Source organism: Myiozetetes cayanensis, unplaced genomic scaffold, assembly GCF_022539395.1.
Source record: "Myiozetetes cayanensis isolate MyiCay16 unplaced genomic scaffold, myiCay2020 scf7, whole genome shotgun sequence".
In the NCBI taxonomy this organism is placed as follows: Eukaryota; Metazoa; Chordata; class Aves; order Passeriformes; family Tyrannidae; genus Myiozetetes; species Myiozetetes cayanensis.
The window spans coordinates 49,461,961-49,483,424 of NW_026087964.1; the positions used below are offsets into that span (position 1 = coordinate 49,461,961).

Genomic DNA, 21,464 nt, shown 5'->3' on the forward strand with positions numbered 1-21,464 from the left:
GGGATATCACTGGCTGGTGGTCAACTTGGTGTCCAGCAGGAGACCCAGGTCCTTTTCTGTAAAACAAAACTCCATTCTAAAAAAAACAAAACAAAAAACAACCCTGAAGAATGAGCAGCTCAAATGATATCTATTCCTGTATACAATCATGGCTTTCTTTTACTGACTATAATTTAGAAAAAGAAAACATCCAACAATCACAAAATAACTGAGGACAGATAGAGAATTTCAGGTTTTGAGTAGGGTTTATTTGTTTCGTTATATTGTTACGTTTTTCAATTATAATTAAATTTGCAAATGTGAACAGCCAAAATTTTATGCCAAAGATTATTAAACTCAAGCAAAGAAATCACCAGGACTAAATAGCTAGTAAATCAGCATAAAACAATATTTGCAAAGCAGCTCACGTGGCTAGATGATACAAGTAGCTCTGTGAAGAAATAGGTACAAGACTGAACAGACCAACACACACTGAACCACAATTCTTTTGCTTTTATGTTTATTGCATTGTTATATTAAGCATTTATATTTACACACAGTCCTGAATTATTTAGTTACAATATACTGAAACTGTCATCGTGAATCAATTATTCACTTATAAAGACCTCCTACCTTCAAACAGAGTTAAGCCCCATTCTCTTACAGGCAGTTTTGGAAGGAAAACAATTGCTGACTGAAAATGCATGCAAAAAGCTACAGTAGTTATGTTACTAACAAGTCTCTCCTGACTTTCTAACATTTCCTCAAAAGATAAATGCTATGCTGTGTTGTATGAAAACCAGTTGGGAGTCTCATGAAATACCCAAATGATGACGAAACTGTGCTGATTTTTGCTATGTCAAGTCTGCATTCAAATACACATATATACGTATGTCTCTCAATGTACGTGCATATGTGTGCATGTATAGAGAAGCATATATAAACATGTACACATATACACACTCAAACCCCAAAAGATTCTAGGGGTAAAGGCAGGCTTAAAAAGAAAACAAAATACAAAGATATCAGGATGACATAGTTCTAAATAAAAAAAAAAAAAAGGTAATAAATATTCAGTGAGATATATGGCATTATTATAAAGTGCTCTACTAAAATCTCACTTATTAAAATAATGATAAAAATTATGTTCCTTTTAGTTGATTTATATAATTTGGTAAAGCCATTAAATATTCATTATGTATCAGTGACTCTATGCTTCCTTTAAAATTTTAAACAAATAGATAAAAGCAAAAATTAAAAAGCAAAGCAGCTACATGAAGCGGTTCAATTGGAGCCTTTCAGGCTTTTGTCCTCAAATTCATTAACAACTGAAAAATTTCAAACCCTAGAGCATATAGATTAAAAAATACAATCCCAATTAAAATTATGAAACTAAACAAAATTTAATTGGATTTTATGGACAAACTTAAAAGTTTCTATCCTACATTAAAATAGCAAGTTTTGGATTCCAGAAATTACTGAACACCTCATCCTGTGCATTTCCACTCTCTTTCCTCACACATGTGCAATACAGCTCCACTGGAACCTAGTCTCTAGGTTTCATTTTTCCACATTCCACTTAATTTCAAAAGCAACCTGGCTTATATTTTACTGTATTTTGTCCAGTCTGCTTCTACCCTTCTGATTTTCAGCCAAACTCACAGAAGGGTACATCTACAAGAGTGTAAACATTTTAAACAACTTTATACCGTACCACTAAATTTCTTCTTATTTACCAGTATTTACCAAATTTACAAAATTTCTTCTGTACCACCAGAACTTAAAAAAAGAAACATGGTAGTATTGAAGAAAAACAACTTTAGGAAATAAAGTGAAACAGCCCCACAGTGTGAACCTGTCCCACTGAATTAATAAGAAAGCCAAATATCTTTTCATATTTCAGTACAGCAATTTTGGTTTTCTTTCCTCCTCTTTTGCTGATGTTCCTCATTTCAATTGCTTTAGTCAACCACAGTGACTTTTTATGATTTTTCCCCATGGTTTTATGGATAAAACTGTCCCTTGTATCAAGACACCCTCCCCCCTTCACCCCTCCTCCCAGCAACAAAAACAGTAAATGTGTTTTTTTAATTTCTACTGGAAAGAGAACTAAGGACTAACAATTCAGCTCTGACATCTCAGCTGAATAAAATAGCATGTAAATTCAGTTTCCTTCAGGAATCTGCTCTGATCCCAAGAGGACTCCCTTCTCTGTTGTGCAATTCTGCTGGAGCAAAATTCACCCTGTGCAGAGGGGCACCACCTTTTCCCTATCTGCCTGCAATTGCTCCATACCACTTAAGCCCTAATTTATAGCTAAGTAGGACTTAGCTGGTGCACAGGTCTTGTGCTGACTCTCTGTGTGGATGCAAAATTCTTATCAAGCCACAGAGTTAGCTGGTCTCCTGGCTCACAGTAAATGCATAATGACAGCATTGTCTCTTGCTCTCTTGCAAGATCTGAGAGATACTGAGCTGCTTAATATAGTATTATTCAACAATATATTCCCTACATCTGGAAGAAAAGAGAGAAAAAACCCCAAAACTAATAAAAATCATAACATAACAGCTGAGCAAGAAAGTTAAATTTTCAGTACTCTACCTGGCACACCACCAATATACATATTCATGAGCTACATAGTAAAGAATGTACTGAGAGAAAAACAATGTCCTCATTTGCACTGCAGCACTTGCCCTCATTCAGTACCAGAATCTTACATTCTGGATACAAAACACTGTTACCTGCAAATTCAGTGCAAATTCCCCTTTCCTTAAAGGGGAAAGGCACTTAAAGCTATCTAAAACCTGAAGTGCAAACAGAAGAGTGTAAATCCCTGTTCCCTTAAGATCTGATCTAACATTTCCATCCTGTCAGACACACCTTCAGCAGCAGGATGTTTTGGCCAGTGTTCTGATAGTGCATGAGTTAAGGAAGAGTATCCCATTTATGTTTTCTTCTAAGTGGCATCTTCTAAACTATTCTTTTTCACCAGTATAGCCACTGGCCCACTTAACTGCTTTGTAAAAATCTCTGTCCCTTGCAAACCCATCAGAAATTTACTGCAAAGGCACAGGTACATGTAATTGTGCAGGAGGCTTTATGTACATGAATATCAGATAAAAATATTAGTTTTTGAATTATATATTTAATGTAATCTTATTTTTGCTTTGAGTTCCTTTTAATGGAGTTTAGCTGCAATACTTTTAGACACACTTTGAAAACATCACCGCAATAAAGCGATCTGGATTGCTGAAGCCAATCTCATTTTATTTGTTCAAGAGCAGCAAAAGCAAGAGTTCTAATATCAAGTATTTATTTTTATAGATACTTCACTTCTCATACTGAAACAGATATAAATGTGGTCATAAAATCATGAAACTAATACAGTAATGTGCCAAGTGTAGAGGTAAAGGCACTCTAGTTGTTTGGCTTGGGTGCAATTCCTGATTCCTCTCATTTTATGAAGTAAAACCTTGATGACAAATGCTCTGAAAAATTAGTTTACAATACCCTCTGAAATTTTCCCCATCTCTCTTCCATTTTAGAAAAATTGTATGTAAAGAATTTTAACCAATCATTGAACATGGACATGTTAACCTTTCTGCTCAGTACATTTGTTACACACGATAAGCTCCAAGCATCAGATGTTGATAGAGTGAGCATGTTTCTTGCACAGTGGCTTGTCCTTCTTGGAGAAGAAAGTCTGGCCCTCCAAACTGTCACTACATACCTGAAATGGGATAAAAAAAGAAAAGATCACCCAATTCAGATGGATGAATTGTACCACAATTATTCAGAATGCCTAACCATGGTATTGTTCTATGCACAGATATATTCAAAGAATAAGAATTACCTTTTTCTCAGGGATACTCTTTTTGATGCAATACTAGTGGTTGGTAAGCATAATCTTTCTTTAAGACAACAGTTTTCCAACTAGGAGCAGAGTTAGATTCAGCATTAAAAAAAACCCAACAAACCCAATCCAATCATTAAGATTAGGGTTGTTGGTTTGTTTTTTGGTGTTTTTGTGGGGTTTTTTTTTGGTTTTACAATATCAGCAGGCAATACCTTGGCTACAGTGCCTTTATGTCAAGCTACTTTGGAAACACAGTCCATTCCTGTATGACCTTCAACATTTGCTCCAAAGAAGTAAACGTCATGGGTTAAATGCTAGGACACATGGCTGCAATCCAGGACAACTTCTCTTGGACCTATGCCAAAGACTTAAATAGCAACACACCTTCCAAATAACTTTTTGTTTGGGCCCAGGGGATTGAAGGAGGATAGAGCTGTTAACTCCCATATTGGTCAGGTTAGCACAAGCACTGCTGCCACGGGTTTGTTTAAAATGTAGACTAGCTTTACTTACGGAGCATACAAAGCAAGTGTCATGCCAAGTGTGGCCCAGAGCCTCAAGAAACCTGTCTCCAGCTTCAATGGGGAATTCACAGCCATGGCACATGGTACCAAAGAGAGCATAATAATCTGCAGAAAGATATGAACAGATTTTAAAGCACATTCAGAAAAGCAAGGCTGACCCTTAGAAAAGTTTGAGCGTTTCTTTCAACGGCAGCGGGTTTGGACTTGCTGAGTTTCATAGGGCTGAGTATACTGAAAGAAGAGCTCCTAGATCGAAAGACTGGGATGTCACTTTCTCCTCACTACTTCAGTTCTCATCCCCTTCCTTATCCTTTCAAGTGAGCAATGCTTCCATCTTCCTGGTGTTTCATTTCCTTGAGATCAATAGCATGCTCAGGGAGGGGGAAACGCACCTCTTACAGAGCACCCGCACAAACTCTATGTGCTCCTTACATTTCCTCCAACTCTGCTTCGAAAGCATATCCCAGCTGTTCGCATGACAGACCTCCTCAGTGAGTAATGAACTCCTGCCTACATTTTCTGGCACAATATTTGCCTTAGACTGCACTACTCAAAATCATGTAATCATTAGGCTTCTGCCCTAAACAGAGTCTAGAAATTTGGATCAAGTCAGAATACCTTTCTAGTCACTGGAGTCTATTACATGGCTTTAAAAAACAAACAAAAAACCCAACCAACCAAACAAGAAACCCAAACCAAACCAAAAAGCCCCAAACCAACCAACCGAACCAAAAAAACCAATGACAAAAACAAACAACCAACCAAAACATCAAAACAAAATATCCCAAACCAACCAAACAAGCAAACACTCCTACTCCCTCCCCTCCCCCACATAAAGGCAAAAAAATCAACCAGATGCTTTAGGCAACATATTTATTACATTTAACAAAAAGTATCACTAGGGTGTCAGGATGGTTATTAGTGACCAGACTCTCTGAAGGGTATTTGCACCATTTATTTTTAAGCACTGGATTGACTGGAGGCTCCCTGGAGCTGGCAGAGAAAAGGTCCTCTAGGAGTATCAGGGAGCAGGAACTAAAACAAATGGCACTGAACCATTCATATTCCCCAGTGACAGCAGAGCTTTAACAAGAGAGAGCAGAGCAGACTAAGAGAACAAAATACATCTATAAAATTGGGTGTGAGGCACTGACAACTCACCCCCATCCCCACAGTCTTGGTGTGTGACACTGCTTTTGCCCCATCTCAAGGGCTGCAAGTCACTCCTTTGCTGCCCACCTGCACAGGCCTAAATTTCACTTCAAGTTGTCTGGTCTTTTTCACTTATTTCAACTCTCAAACACCCTATTCTAAGAAGGAAATGTTTTATTCCTGCATAGAAGACAACAGCATTCATGCTATAACATGAGAGAATTTGGGATCAGCACACATCATGCAACGTTATGTCTTCCTGAGATGAACTACAGAGTGACAGACATAATGATGCTTTGGACTCCATCTATCAGTAAGTAAGTGTTACTACCATAGTAACACTCTGCTTCTGACAGAGAAATTAGATGCCAGGGTTTGTTTTCAAAGGAGATATATAAGGAGTGGGAAGAGGGGTAGAAGTGGATTTTGTTTCTCTCTAGGTTATACAGATCTGCTGAAGCTCTAGTGCTTACTGCAGCAGAGCCAGTGGAGGATTATCAGATGTGTCAAGCCCAAGAGCAAAGTCCTGTTTTCATTTAGTAAGGTCATGTTTTGTGTGATGACTTCACTTAAAATGCATCATCATAGGAGACATATCAATAGGATGGGGAACACAAGTGCTCTGGAAAAGCAAAACCCTCTGGCTGCCAGTAGCAAGAAACAGCTTCACTGATCACTTTCATTAATCCATGCTACCAGGATGAGTTTGCAAGTGTTTAAGCAGAAGAAAGACAATAAAAATATCAAATGTTAGCACATTTATGCAAAACCCCTGAAGGACATGATCTCATGACCATACTGTTTCAGGTCTTTGCCTTTGTGTTCATACAGAATCTTACCGATATTTTCCTGGTGCCAGAAGTTAAAGCCTTTTGTAAGTTGGTCTGTGGTTTGTGTTGATAAGTTTATTGGCTTTTCTTTTGAAGAAAGGGCAATAGATAAGGCAGAATGAAGGGCATCAGCTTTCTTTTGCTTTTGCATGCTTGAATTGTGATACCACAGAAGCCTTCCAAGGCAGACTTCTCATACGGTTACATATCAGTGCTTCCTGCATACTGCATTTTCAAAACTAGGTTACTAACTCTGCACTTTTTTTAAAGTTCAAAGTTGTAGATATTTGGACTTTTAATTTATTTTTAGCCCTGACATCCAAACCCAGAACATTTTCAGATTAAACACCCTTAATTCTAATAACTGATGCTGTTGTAATTTCAAATACAGATTTAAAATTAGAACCCTCCTTTACAGGAGGAAGCAGGAAAGTTGGCAATGACATTTACTCCTTATTTCTTTAAAATTAGTCTTAGACTCATAACTCCAGCTGGACTGAAAGTCTTTGAAGAATTAATATATCTCAAATTAACATCTAGTTAGAGAGCCAGAGCCATTACAAAGTATCACTGCCAATAACACCTCACAGAATGTGTCTACATTAACTTGTGCTAGCAACTTTCTATCTTAGAAATAAACTCTGCAAGAAGTGTAGTATACTTGACATTTTATCACAGTTTTTCCTGCTCACAGTATTGAAATACTCACATTAGTGCACAGGAGTTGTAACAGTAGCACAAATCAATGCACTGCGTGACACACGGATTATTTGGTGGCAGGAACAAGAACTGAACCTTAACAGAACAAACCCGGTCACAAGCTTTCCACCCAAAGGGGAGTTATTGATTCCTCCAGTACTATTTTTGAATCATCAAATGGTTCCAGGATTAGGGGCTTCAGATTGCTTCAGGATGAAATTTCACCATGCTGTCACACTGGAGGATGCTGCTCTTATACCCGTTTCCTCTGCTGCTCCACGAATTCAATAGGAGCAACATGTTACCCTACTTGTGTCACCAAGTTAGCAATAACCTACTGTGTCCTTTTGTATCTGCCAACACCTCATTAAAGCAGCTCTGACAAGAGAAATTTTGGATAAATTTTGCCTGCTTTCTTCATCCTTACAGCACCTAGCATTTTCCATGACACCCACTGCAAACAACTGTGGGATCAGCCCAGAAGGAAATCTTAGCTCCAAAGAGGTCATTAGAATTTCATGCTAAATCATTTCCTGGTCAATCCATGTCTACGTCTAGTTAAACTGCAATGCTCCTAAGAGTAAAAGGAAAACGATAAAAAGAGTCCAACTGACAGTTCCAACACAGATGTAAACAGCAAGCAGTGTGAAAGCAGATAATTTTGATATATTTTTGTCTCTTTTCCATTTTGAGGGAATTGTTTTACAAATTATTTCTTTCTTTCCTAGGCTAGAGGAGTACATGGAAAGTTCTAAGCAAACTAGGAAACCAACATAAATAAAACTGTTCATATTGATAATAATAGGTTGACAAGAAGCTCAACAGGACTCGGTAATGCACACTTGCAGACCAGAAAGCCAAACGTATCCTGGGCTACATCACAGGAGTAGTGGACAGCAGGCAAGGGAGGTGATTCTGCCCCATCTACTCTGCTTTGGTGAGATCTCACCTGGAGTCCTGCATCAAGCTACAGGGCTTCCAAGATAGGATGGACATGGACCTGCTGGAGAAAGTCCAGAGAAGGTCACAGAGATGCTCAGAGGGCTGCAGCACCTCTCCTATGAAGAAAGGCTGAGAGAGTTGGGTTGTTCAGCCTGGCAAAGAGAAGGCTCCAGAGAAACCTCACAGCAGCCTTACAGTACCTGAAGTGAGCCTACAAGAAAGCTGTAGAGGGACTTTTCACAAAGGCATGTGGAAACAGGACAAGGGGGAATGGTTTTAAACTGAAAAAGAGTAGGTTTAGATTGGATATTAAGAAGAAATTCTTCACTGTGAGGCTGGTGAGGCACTGGAACAGGTTGCCCAGAGCAGCTGTGGATGACCCATCCCTGGAAGTATTCAAGGCCAGGTTTGATGGGGCTTTGAGCAACCTGATCTAGTGGAAGTTGTCCCTACCCATGGCAGGGGATGTTGGAACTAGATGATCTTTAAGGTTCTTTCCAACCCAAACCACTCTATGATTCTATAAAAAAAGTTATAATTAGCTGTAAGTGCTAAAAACCAATCCAGAGTCCCTCCGAACTTCTAAGCCACATCATTCATGTAATATTGCTCATCAGGCTTTCGAGTGCTATAATTGTTTCACTGTATTTTTCCTGACAGCCTGTTTTTTTTTTATCCCAAGTGTATGTTCAACAGATGTTATCCTTGATCCTGCAAAAAACTACCTGGACAGTCTGCTTTCTCTTGGAAGTCCCTCAGGCTGTGAATGAGGCTATTCAGAGTAAAACACATTACTGCACTGGCATTTCTTGTGTTTAGTAAATAAGCAGATTTACATAAACTTCAGATTATTTTAAACCAGAAAGTCACCCTAAAATTAACGCTTTGATGTATCACTGATACCTACAGCTGAGGGCTTAACAAAAAAAAGGTAAAATCAGTGACATGAAGCCTACTGCTGCCTAAGCTGATGAAGAAATTCTCACCAGCTTCTCCTGCTGCAAAGCCAAAGTGTTGTCTACAGCAGCTGTTGCTACTTCGAATTGATGTATCAAAGTTACATGAATCTGCTGGGGCACTTCTGATGTGAAGCTTGAGAAAAGGAACTTTTTTTTTTTCCCAGCCTTATTGATCTCTGCTTCCCTCCACAGCTGCAGTAAACTTTGGTTATGTTGCTTCTTACCCGTCTCACAGTAGGGATCACCGTCTTCTAAGTGGAAGACATTATTGCGGATGGGGTTATGACAGGCCACACACACGAAGCAGGAAACGTGCCAAGTTTGTTTCAAAGCATTTATTACTTCCTGTGGGGATTAGAAAAAGTGTTATGAACACATTATTTTGATGTGATGACTAGATTGTGGTAACCATGCCTCCACACTTGATTCATTTCAAGAATACTTTGTGTTTCCTACTACTACTTTGAAAATGGGTTGTGCACAAAAGTTCTGCGATGTTAAACTTAATGAGGTGTTTTATTTATGGTGCATCTACTTATTTTTCATGAGCAATCTTTCAGGGTTTTTGGAAGGTTCAGTGTAGAGTTGGACAGATTTAACAACTCATTTGTTCACCTATTTAATTTTAATTAGGAACTCACCTACAACAGTCCCCTGAAACAAGAAAAGCAGCATCTCTGCCTTCTCCTGAAGTCTGTGAAGTTAATCAAAAGGCATCACATAGAAAATTATGACTGCTCTGTGTTGTTTTGGAAGATGCTACAGTGCCAAATATGACTTGAGAATTGTGCTGCCAGAGCCCTGCATGACCCCAGTTACACAAGAATCCAGACACGTTGCTGTCTGCAGTAAAACAGCGGCTGATCAGCTGGCAGGCTCAAATTAGCAATATCAGTGCCGAGTAGGATAACACGTCTTTCTATCTACATTACCACTGGGAATATTTCAGTATTTCACATCTAGCCAACCAGTGTGTTCTTCAGTGCTCAGCTCAGCTAAGAGGATTATTTCTTTTTATTCCCCCCTGCCCCCATTCTGTAAAAAGCTGCCAATTAAAAGCATTTTGCTCAAGAAAACTTGGTAACCAGAAAATTTGGTAATCATAAAATTTGGTAAACAGCTACAGAGTAGCTTCATGAAAACAGGAGCTGACCTTGGAAGAGCCAAGGAGACTACAGTACCTTTTCTCAAAGAGGTTGAAAAGGTTGAACATTAAAAGAGCCAAAACCACAATTTGTATATGATAGGAGCTAAAAAGATACGTCAAGAGTATGTCTGAAAGAATGCAGACTGGGACAGATAAAAAAGAATTTCATTGTAGAGACTCACTGAACACTGTGGTTATTGTTCTCACCAAAAAACAGACCACTTGCTGGTCACTTACCCCAAGGATCTTCCTCTGGCACTTTGAACACTCAGGGGCAAAGAACTTCTCATAGCAGACCTCACAGTACAGCATCCCTTTCTCTTCCACAAATCCAATGTAAGCCATGGAGGTTTTGCAGTGGGCACAATTAAACTCCTCTGGATGCCATGACTTTCCCAAAGCCACCAAAAAGGGTCCTCTGATCAGAAAGAAGAGATATTGTCAGCAAATACTCCTAGGTTGGTTTTGGCAAAAGCTGCTAATAGGTTTAACCCCCAATACCTCTGTGCTGTTACTACAAGTATATACCATTGTCTCTATATTCATCTGAAAATATATTCAGCATGCTAATTTCTTTAATGAACATATTTACTTTAGTGAGGTATCTTCAAGGTCCCACCAACACTCAACCTTCCAGAATTCAGGTTTCAAGTGAAGTTTGTGGTTCAAGTTTATCTCCCTCGCCAGATGTCCTGGGTTTTGCAAGACCAACAAAGATGTCATTCTTTCAAGAATTGCATCACTTTTTTTTCTGATCTAATACCTCACTGCAAAAAAAGAAGTGTAAGGTACTAATATCACCACCTGTTGCTAAACATTTTTTTGGAAATCAAGTAAGCTACGAGAACACTTTGTGTATTTTTTTCATATGAGCAAAGCAACAGCTATAAAGAAAGAAAGAAAAAAAAAACCCAAACAAGAAAAAACCACCAACAAACAAAACCCCAAGAAAACACATTGAAGTTTGCTTATGTTGACTCCAAGATGGGAATATAAGCAGGGTGAGAACAGAGGGCACCTTCATTAAGGGTAGAGGGTAATTACTTTCATTTCTCTTCTACAATTTCTCTGGCAATGTTATGTATTTTTAACAGGAGGAGAAGTCAAAAACAAGGCACTCAAACAGATTTAGGATAACTCAAAGACCTTGTAAGATGATGAACATATATGTAATCTGAGACTAATTCTTCTATTCACCTCTGATTATGGGAGAGAACGCAGTGAAAAACAGCTCCTGGAGAGTAGCCTGTAGCCCTTTAAGGAGGGAGCTGGGGCTGAGCGCAGCTCTCCAGCCCCCTGCTCCCAGCGGATGCCTGAGCAGTGCAAACACTGACCTAACCCGATACCCTCCCACTGCTCTACAAGCACCTTTTTACATCAATGCCCTTTCAGTTATGTACTGATCAAACAATACAAGCCCTTATGTACAACAAAGTGCTCTCAGTGCGCCGTGTCAGCACAGGCTAATTTAACAGATTCATTAACACGGGGCTGACACCAAAGAGGCTCTCCCGGCTCTAGGCAGTATTGAGTTTCTGGCCATCTGCACAGAAATGATAGGCTCAGTTAGCTCTGCAATGGAAAGCAAGTGTGCTAGCAACAGGAGGGGAAGGAATTTTTACATCTGCTGCATTTAGCTCTCCAGAGTTTACAGCTCTGACATGTTGAGGTTAGCCATTCAGGACAGTGCGCAGGAACCCAGATGGATGGGGAACAGCCTGAGAGTGCACCTACAGAGTTCCTTTCCCAAAGTCTCCAGACAGCTGTGGCTGTGCCCTGCACAATGTCTATGAGGTGTTCCATTAGCGGACTGGCTCCCTGTGCACACATGTCCAGAAGAACACTTCCTAAATACAATTTTACTTTCGATCAGGCCGTAGTTTAAACATGTCAAGCTGATACTGCAGCTTAATGATACCTGCAACCTAAAAGCTGCCCTAGAGCACGTGAAAGAAAGGAAAAAAAAAACCAAACTAAACCAACACCTGCCACGTAAAACACACTAAAACACAATATTCAGAACTTGGAGGAGTTCCCAGTCTCAGCATAGTTTTGCCATCAAAATGATAGTTTCCAGTAATGAAAGGTATTTATTTGCTGCATTAATTTAAAAAACAGTTTAAAGTCCCAATTTGAGTAAAGGGGATGCATGCCCACACTCATGCAATCTGACAGGAAATAGATAGGGGCGTGAAATGTTAGGAAGATGGTTGCAGATGGCTTCAACATTCCTTCCCCATTTAAAAACAAACCCAATAAAAATCCCACATGCCTCTGTCAACCAGAACATATTTTTAAAAGAGTACTAAAAAACCATGCTCCTACCATCCACATGGGATATGAGATGACCCAACTGGTAACAGTTGGCTATGAACACGCTTCTATCCCAGGCTACTTTGACATGCTAAGCATTTCTGAACAAACTTCTGGCCATACTACGTGAAATGAACTCACAGGTGAAAAAAAGCTAGTCATTTATTTATTATTTTTTAAAAGGGATTCTGATCTATTTATGACAGTATTTACAGAATCTTATGCCCCAAAGGATCACCATGTACAGAAATTTAGTAGTCACCTCAAACATCTGGGCTCTGCATGTAGCAATGATATTGGGGAAAATTGGAAGGAGAAGTAACATACAGAGAATATAAGTACAATTTCAATGTCTTTACACTTGTAGCTAAATATAAGTTCATCAGTATGGTCGTGATGTATTATATTAGTATGCCAATAATCCAGTTTCTCATGTGGCTTGTATTACGATAGCAAGCCAGAACTGAAATTTGGCAGTAGAGAGATCAAAAGGATTTCCACATCTGGCAGGTAGGACAATCACTTTACATTCAACCATACAGCAGTCTATAGTCTTGGAACTGTCTTTTTCTCCTCACCTGAAAATGTCATAGTATACAATTTGTGTACAGGAGATGCTGAAGGGGAGCACCATTTGTGCTTTTTTGCTTTTGCCTTTTAAAACAATTAAGCTTTATGAAAAGGTAGAAAGCCAAATCATCATTCACAAGCAGACATGCCAAAGAGTATGTTCTCAACGGAGATCCAGTGAAAACACATTTGGACTTCAAAGAAAAAGCCAACTCTACAGTGCAGAACTTGGTAAGACTGCCTGGGAACCAGAAGTCTTTATCAGGAAATGCCAGAAGTCTGCCAGATCTTCACAGCAAGTAGATCAGGAGAAATTTATTTTGCCTCCAGTTTTGACTATACATGGAAAGAAAAGCTTACTTAATGTACCTTTGGAAAAAAAGGAAACCTTCAGACAATCACGAAATGAATAATTAAAGATATATTAAAAAGTTATAAGGTGTCTCTATGAAAGGTTTTGGCTCAACCAGCCATGGTTATTCTATGCCCGAGTGTTAAGTAACCAACTCTAGAATGCATTTTGGTCTCAAAACAGATGTACAATGTAATGTCACTTGATCCTCCTCCTACCTTTTCATAGGTAATACTACCACTGAGGGCATGAAGTGTAATTATGCTAAAACTTAAATTAAAATGCCATTGCAATCTTCCAGATTCACTGTATGCTGCGAACATGAGGCATATTTGGCATTGATTAATGCACATCAACTCATCCTCAAATGGGAGAACGTTTGCTTTTAATAATCAAGTAGGCATTTAACATATGAAGAATGTAAACACCGCCAGCAAATTACAAAGAAGTTAGACATGGGTATCAGTTGCTATTCGTGAAAAAGGTGTCACTTACAATAGGTGACAATGGCTTAAGTACTGTCAAGTATGGCTCTGCAGTTTCTCCTCATGTATCCACTAAGGAGTAACTGTTGCTCCATGGAACAATACACTCCCCTACTTATAGGGCAGCAGCTCATCTCTTTTTTAATGGTGATGGAAGCAGGAAAGTGAGTGATTTAAAGGCCAAGAGGAGAGGTCGACTGCTCAGGAGTGATCTGTAGGTTGTGCTGTGAGACCCCAAAGCACAGAGCATAAGCAAACCCTGCTAAACCACTGGTGCTGTAAAAGGGAATGGACATTCATGAAGGAATGTAAAAGGCAATGGAATTGTATGAAAGATGCAGCACACAGTCAATTTTCTATGTTTGGTTTTAAACTAAAAAAACTGTAACAAAAAGGAGAGTGAACGGTTGCTTGCATATTATTTACTAGACACAAATCCAAAGCCCAGGAAACAAAAAGGTCAGCATACTAAAGACAGAATTATTATACAGGGCAAACTGTTCAAGGAATCAGATTGAATCTCATTCCAAAAGTGTGTATACCTTTTTGATAGTAATTTTTCATTTTGCAAGAAAGCAGGAAAACTGGATTAAGATGCACAGGTGCATTTGTATTGGGAATTTGTATAAGTTTCTTCTATTGCTTCATGGGGATTCGGATAACATATTTTTATTTCTTCAATAATTACACTGGAAGTAGGAATAACTTCTCTGAAACATCACAGGTTCATTAGTAAAGAGGGTTCTAAAATTAACCCAGTATTAAGTAAACTGGTAGTGAGCTATCAAACAGAAATCTAACGGAAGCAAACAAGCTGGACTCAGTTGAACTCTGGAGATCAAATGATTTGTGTTAGCTGCTGCTTCTGATGTAGAATCCACGCCAGGGCTCAAGGGAGTACAAAAGCCCATGGTGCAGGATCTCCTATTTTGTCCACTGAAAACATTGGGCATAGATAAATATACAACAAAATACTCTAATGCATTACTTTCCCCTTGCAGTTCAACAATAAAATGACTGAATAAGAAAGAAGAAAATACTTTTAAAGAGTATATTTCTTCCAATAATCCTAGGAGATCTCTATTTTTCGGAAGAAATAAAAAGTGAAGTAGATGAAAATGAGGATGTTTTGCACATTGGCAATAAGAACAATTACAGTTCCCTGGATGACACAATCATGACTAATTGTCAGAAATCACTGACTGAACAATGCAACCCAGATTCAATTTTTCTTCCATACGAAATTCTGACTAACAATAAAATATCTTATGGGCTCAGCAAAATTTATTTAACTTAATGTAATTTTGCAAACTTGTGTTTATGTTGCTTAATATTTTCTACCCCTGTCATACAAGTCAAGGACAGTAGCTACCATAATATCCAAAGGCAGAGAGCCCATCAAAGAGCTTGAAATCTAACAGTGCAGGAAATCATTATTAATCCAGTCCTAGTAATTGTTAAAACATCATTCCACGCTTTTCACGTATGGATGGAGTCTGTTATTCTTCTTCTTCTCAGCTAGAATTCATGATTTCTAAATCAACATTTGTGAATAGTCTTTATAAGACTATACTCTCTGGTTTCCAATCAGGTAATATTCCCAATTCTACAGAGGAGGGTGTGTAAATGAAAACTAAGTTACTTACTTCTGTTTGGTTTTACTTTATAACACCCATCTTCCTGATTCTCTGTAAAATGGGCTGTAAGACTGTGACTGTTAGCAGTTCACAATATTTTTCCTCCGAAGTACTCTCATTTTTGTTAGAGAAACCATGCAAGAAAAAAAGTGTTCTGCGCTATTGAATCGAAGCATTAAAGTACTTGTGATTAAAGACTCAAAACCCACAAAAACAAGAGAAAGCCCTGCTGTGAGAGAGCCTTCAGGATGAACAGAATCACAGAATCACTTCAGATGAGAAAAGACCTTTAAGATCATCAAGTCCAATCATTAACCCACCACTAAGCCATGTCTGTAAGTGCCACATCTACATGTCTTTTAAATACCTCCAGGGATGATGACTCCAACACTTCCCTGGGCAGCCTGTTCCAGTGCTAGACAACCCTTTTGGTGAAGAAAGTTTTCCTAATACCCAACCTAAGCCTCCCCTGTCACATCTTGAGGCCATGTTATATCACTTGTTACCTGGGAGAAGAGACCGACCCCCACCTCACTACAACTTCCCTTCAGGTCTCCCCTGAGCCTCCTTTTCTCCAGGCTGAATGACCCCAGCTCCTCCTGATCAGAGTTGTGTTTCAGACCCTTCACAAGCTGCATTACCTTTCTCTGGACATGTTCCAGCACCTCAATGTCTTTGTTGTAGTGTGGGTCCCAAAACTGAACAACAGGATTTGAGGTGCGGCCTCAGCAATTTCGAATACAGATCAACACTCCCGCGCAACTTAGTGTCACCTGCAAACTCACAGGTCATCTCAATCCCAGTCCAGATCACTGATAAAGATATTAAACAGGACTGGACCCAATACTGAGCCCTGGGAAACACCACTAGTGACCAGACACCGATTGTTTGGTTCTATTCATCACCCCTCTCTAGGCCTGGCCATACAGCCAGTTTTGTACCCAGTGAAGAGTGCAGCCAGCAAACAGGTACAAACCTAATGACTTGGTTACAGTGTGCACACATGGGAGTACGCTTTCCCGCTGGAATATGCTCTGCTCTCTGAACCAACGTGTCTTGTTCATTTAGCTGGGGCGCTGTGTCAGGCTTTTCACTCGGGGCAGTTGTTCCAGGTGATTTAATACTGTTTGATGTCCATCCACTGGCAGGAGCTGCGGAGAAAGTGCCAAAGCATTTAGAAGACCATCATTTAGTACCAAGTAAATTAATTTGAAATACAAGCAACAAATAACATTTGCCTAACATCTTTGTCCAGTGTATACCTGCCTACTCAAATGAACAAATTAAAAAGCACTTATTTCCCCCTCCTCTGCCATTAAGTTACCAAATCAGTCCTACCTATTTTATGAAATGTCTGTGAAATAACACAGAATGCTTTTGGCTAACTTGTAGAAGTAGTGGACAAATCTCAACATGCTGAAGAAGTTAGGCAAAAGAATATACAACCTGTGAAGGCATTATTTTGCTTTAGATAGAAAAGTTGAAGCCAAGAATATCAGTGTATGAACAGAGGAAGGAGAGTATGACATACCTACTCAAAACATTTCTCAGTGAGTGCAATAGATCATACCTCATTACTAACAGGTTAAACAAGAGTACACATTCAATACAACATGTACAGGAACTTAAAATAGAGTACTGCATAAGGAAAATATATTTCTAAATTAAAATTAAACACTACTTTAGATTACTGGATTCTGCCAATCTAAAGCACTCCAAAGGTCATGTTCACATCCTCCTTATAAAAGTTATGACACAAATAAAACCCTGACATTTTCCGAAATGTATACAAGACACACTTCCATGTCTACTCAGGTTTTTAGAGTCGTAGAATAGACATAAGTTTTTGTGGAGTTCGAAAAATGCATTTACAAAAATGAAAGGCACAGATGATTCTGTTGCCCAGGGTAATGAAGAAACAAACAGTATTCTGCTTTTCTTTCTCTTCTACTGATATAAGTACCTTGGTAACGTAGGAACTACAGCAACATGGGTTTATGGGAGCAGTTATTCCTGTCAAGTGGAGATACCTTTTTCTTTTTCAAGTATGTTATAAAAAACCCCAGATTTCCATAGCCTTTTGTTTGCAACCACAGGCAAAAGAAACCATGAGTGTTTACTCGGTGTCTTGGCTTTAGTGCAGCCTGGCTAAACCTTGTAAATCAAAAAGTGAAATTAAGATTTGAATGGAAACTCAGACACAAACAATGAAGCAGTGACTGAGACATCAGACAGCGCAGGATGATGCTTCTGCTGCAATGATGCAGCTCCCCAACACCAGGGTCAAGGTACTGGTATGTAGCTTTGCAAAAAAACTAGTTTGTGGAGCTGGTAATCTATGTGCTATTCATTCTCTCTCATTCTTCCTATCACCTTCCAGGGAAAAGATGAAAAATTCTTTCTCATTATCTCCATTAATGTAATGCTTATCAGCCTCTGTCCTACAGAAAAGTTGCAAATACCTTTCAGGCAAAACAATGCATTCCCTGCTCAAACAGAAGTGGCATACTAATTCACAGAGAAGAAGTGAATCCACAGAAAATCTAGCAGAAATGCCAATACTGTGTTATTTACAGAAGTAAGATAGCCAAGCACTACACAGTTTAATCAAAATAATACCATGAAATTTAGTGAACAACCCCCTCCTCTACTCATGCACAGGTTAAGGCAACCCCGTTGGAAGAGAACTCCTTTTTGAAACCAACATTTTGTACTATAATTACTCTTGATATTAACCCACTGATATGGGCTCACTACCTACTTTTGCTTACTCTTTCTATATATAAAGAAGCAATATACTCATATACTTTTTTTTGTTTAAATGTTCATTAAATTTTCTCATACCAGGTCATTTCAACACTGACATATTTTTGGATCCTTTTCAGAATCTGAAGCAGCAACAAGTATAACAGTTCATCAGGGTTGCTTTTTGGTTTGTTTTTGTTTTAGTACAAGACTATTCATTATATTTAATGTATAACTAATTAATTTGCAATGTCTTGAAAAAAATAACACTTATTCTTGAAACATTCAACATTCCTGAGCAGAAAGAATTCAGGAATAGAAGCACTTGATCTTGAACAAGGCACTCTGCTACTGTAGTTCACTTTACATGATAAATGTCTGCTAAGCTGAAAACCTAGGAACAGATAAAAATGAAAAAGGTGGCAGAACAGCTTTGAAGACACGAACAAAAGTGGTGTTGATTAATAGCACTTTCCTCCTCTGTCATCACACATGGCTTTCCAATTTTCAGATCCCATTTCAAGAGAAGACAGCAATACACACTAAAACCAAATCTATTTGAAGACTGCTTTTGCCATAAATCAAATTGCAGCATTGCAAATTTCTGTTTATCTACTGAATCCCAAAGCCCATTCAGACACATCAGCTAGCTTGTTTACACTGAGTTGTTAAAAAAAGTCCATCTGCTTGCTTAAAGTGGAAAAAAAAAGTACAAACATCACAATTGTTTCCTTTTCTTTGGTCTCATTACAGCTTTCATTAATGCTGTTTTTATGAATGATGCTTTTCTGGACACTACCTAACTTCAAAGTTACTACTGGCCAGAAGAAGAATTTGTCTATGTAAACCTTCTCTACAAAGATGTTAGATCAGTCATTTCTGAGTTATTTAAAACACTAAAAAAGGAGAGAAGGAGGTGGTAAATAATGTTAAAACAAAAATTCTTTTAAGTAAATTATAATATGAATAATCATAATACAAACCACACATAATATAAACCACACAAATTAGTATCATGTTAAGCAAAAGCTGTGACCTAAGCAAAACCAAGTTGGGCATCAGCAGAGGCAAATGGACCAATTCCACTTCCACTGAAAACAGTGCTCTCAAGCTCAGTGCCCAGAACTTCAACAGATATAGGACTCCCATGAGATCACAATGCCAACAGAGTAGGAGGAATAACAAATAAGCCCTAAACCTTCAGATAATTCTGTATTTGCCAGAGTATTTCTGGGCACTGGAGCAAAACTACATTCTAAAAGGCTTTCTACTGTCATTTGTGAATTTCTGTCACTTTCTGGTCTACTATGATGGGAACAATATCTAATTGATCATTGCAGATGCTATCAGCATCTGGGAACTAAGACAAAAGAAGTTCCCTTCTGCTCAAAAATCCTTGGAAAGCGAGTCCTTAAGGCATTTTATTAAATGCTCTCTTCTTCCATCTCTTGGGGCCAGCATAAAGCAAGGAAGCTCTCCTGCCCATGCTCATAATTTGTGCCCATAGCACTCTCTCAAGGATTCTCTTTCTCTTTGCTGGTAATCACACTAAGGTCTCATTGGTCTTGCACAATCTTATTCCCCTCTATTCCTGTTCTGAAGTGGACTCAAGTTTCTTTCCATTCAGATTTTAGTTCCTAAAGAGTCTGATTCCATTGTCTTCAGATCCATACTCTCATGGGAGAATATACACCAGCAAAGTACCTTCATATCTATTTCACTACATTTATTATATTGGATTCTTTGTAAACCTTCCACAGTTGTTCTCTAGATTTATTTTTCTTTCACCATAGATCATTCTCCCTTTCTCACTGCTTGATTTGCCTCAGTCTTTTATCTTTCTTGTTCCCTTCTGAACACCAGCAGGAAGACAGCTTTTATTGGCCACTTTTGTCTTTCCATAGGCTGCAAACATGCCTTTAACACTTCAGTAATTTTACCAGAGGTTCATTACTTCCACTGTAGCCCACCTTTGTAGCTAGAGAATTTCAAATAGTATGTCTATTTTCTTGTTTAGAATGAACACTGATGTTCTTTATACTTAAACAGCAAATCTAACTGTACTGGATGAGATGGTTTTACTGTAGAGAGGAAGGGGACACTGTGAGTTCATGTATTCTCCTCCTCTGCTTTCTCTTCCCTATTCTCTTGGAAATCTTTCTGATTGAAACACAACCACTTGATTTAAAAACATCAGGTCTAGAAAACTGATGCGGGTGATTTTTTTCTTGCAGCAAAAAGATTTTACCAGGGCACATTTTTAGTGCCAAGGCAGGTCCAAATCATTACACTCAATCTAAGTGAAGACCTCTCACCTCTTGGCAATCAGTCTGAGCTTTTCTGTGGTTTATGTTTTATACTTTGCTTTTTAAATTTTACATATGTGATCAGTAGCTTTGTTCCCAAAGAGTGCTGGGGAGATGCCCTGGTACCCAAGATCTGTCTTGTGCATGCACATTTTTAGTTGTGAATAATGACTGCATGGGAATGGGAAAGGAAATCACTCCAGCTTCCTTATAACACAATCTCACCCCATAGTTTCTGGTTGCCACCTCTGTGGCTTGAAACAGGACAAAGCACAGCAATGGCTGTGGGTGGTCTAAAGATTTAAAATTATAATGAATAAATACAGTTAATAAATGAAAGAAATAACTTATAAGAATTATACACCCCAGCAGGAGCTATTCTGACCCAAGTGCCAGAGAGTTCTGGGTTCTCTGCAAGTCATGAAAAGATCTCCGCAGCCAGATTTTGGAGTTTTGCAGGCTTCACTTCACCTTCACTCACTTTAATTTAACATTCTAAAGCACTGTTGATTTGCACTGATGTATTGTCATTGTTGTGGGGTTTTTTTCTAAAACAGAAAACAATCTGTACCTGACCATTAACTTTCTACTTTATTAGGTTTAAGTTTAGCAAACCCACGGTGTTTGCTTTCACTAAACTCCTTGGTATGGCTAGTTTAATATTTAACAATCTTTTAGGCAAGGTAAAGAATTGGCTTTTATTTTTTTTTTTTAAATCCCAGTGTGACTTTGCCCTCGTTAGTCTAACAATAGGCTGTTCCATCGCTGAGCACATGGATAACTGCAAACACTGGTGAAAGGTTTGGAAGACAAAGGGAGAAAGGCGGATACACGGTGGTGCCAAAGTCACTTTGACAGAGGTTCTCCGGTGCGTAGCAACAATACAACAGCCTGAACCGTTTAACGCTCACTTAAACATAACATCAGACTTCATGTAATATCTATAAATAACAATGCTACTTTAAGCA

At 38.7% G+C, this 21,464-nt stretch overlaps 1 protein-coding gene across 4 annotated transcripts in view; it reads right to left on the reverse strand.

Moving 5' to 3' along the window:
* Positions 1 to 235: 235 nt before the first annotated feature.
* The window catches only part of PDLIM5 (PDZ and LIM domain 5), a 128,064-nt gene continuing 106,835 nt past the window's right edge, over positions 236 to 21,464 (reverse strand). For all 4 annotated transcript variants that reach the window (XM_050338653.1, XM_050338650.1, XM_050338649.1 and 1 more), the window contains 5 exons: positions 16,422 to 16,596; positions 10,326 to 10,506; positions 9,166 to 9,286; positions 4,349 to 4,464; positions 236 to 3,709 (listed from right to left, as the gene is read on the reverse strand). In XM_050338653.1, coding sequence (XP_050194610.1) covers positions 3,620 to 3,709; positions 4,349 to 4,464; positions 9,166 to 9,286; positions 10,326 to 10,506; positions 16,422 to 16,596 — 683 coding nt within the window. In that variant the 3' untranslated portion in view covers positions 236 to 3,619. The remainder of the gene's footprint in view (positions 3,710 to 4,348; positions 4,465 to 9,165; positions 9,287 to 10,325; positions 10,507 to 16,421; positions 16,597 to 21,464) is intronic.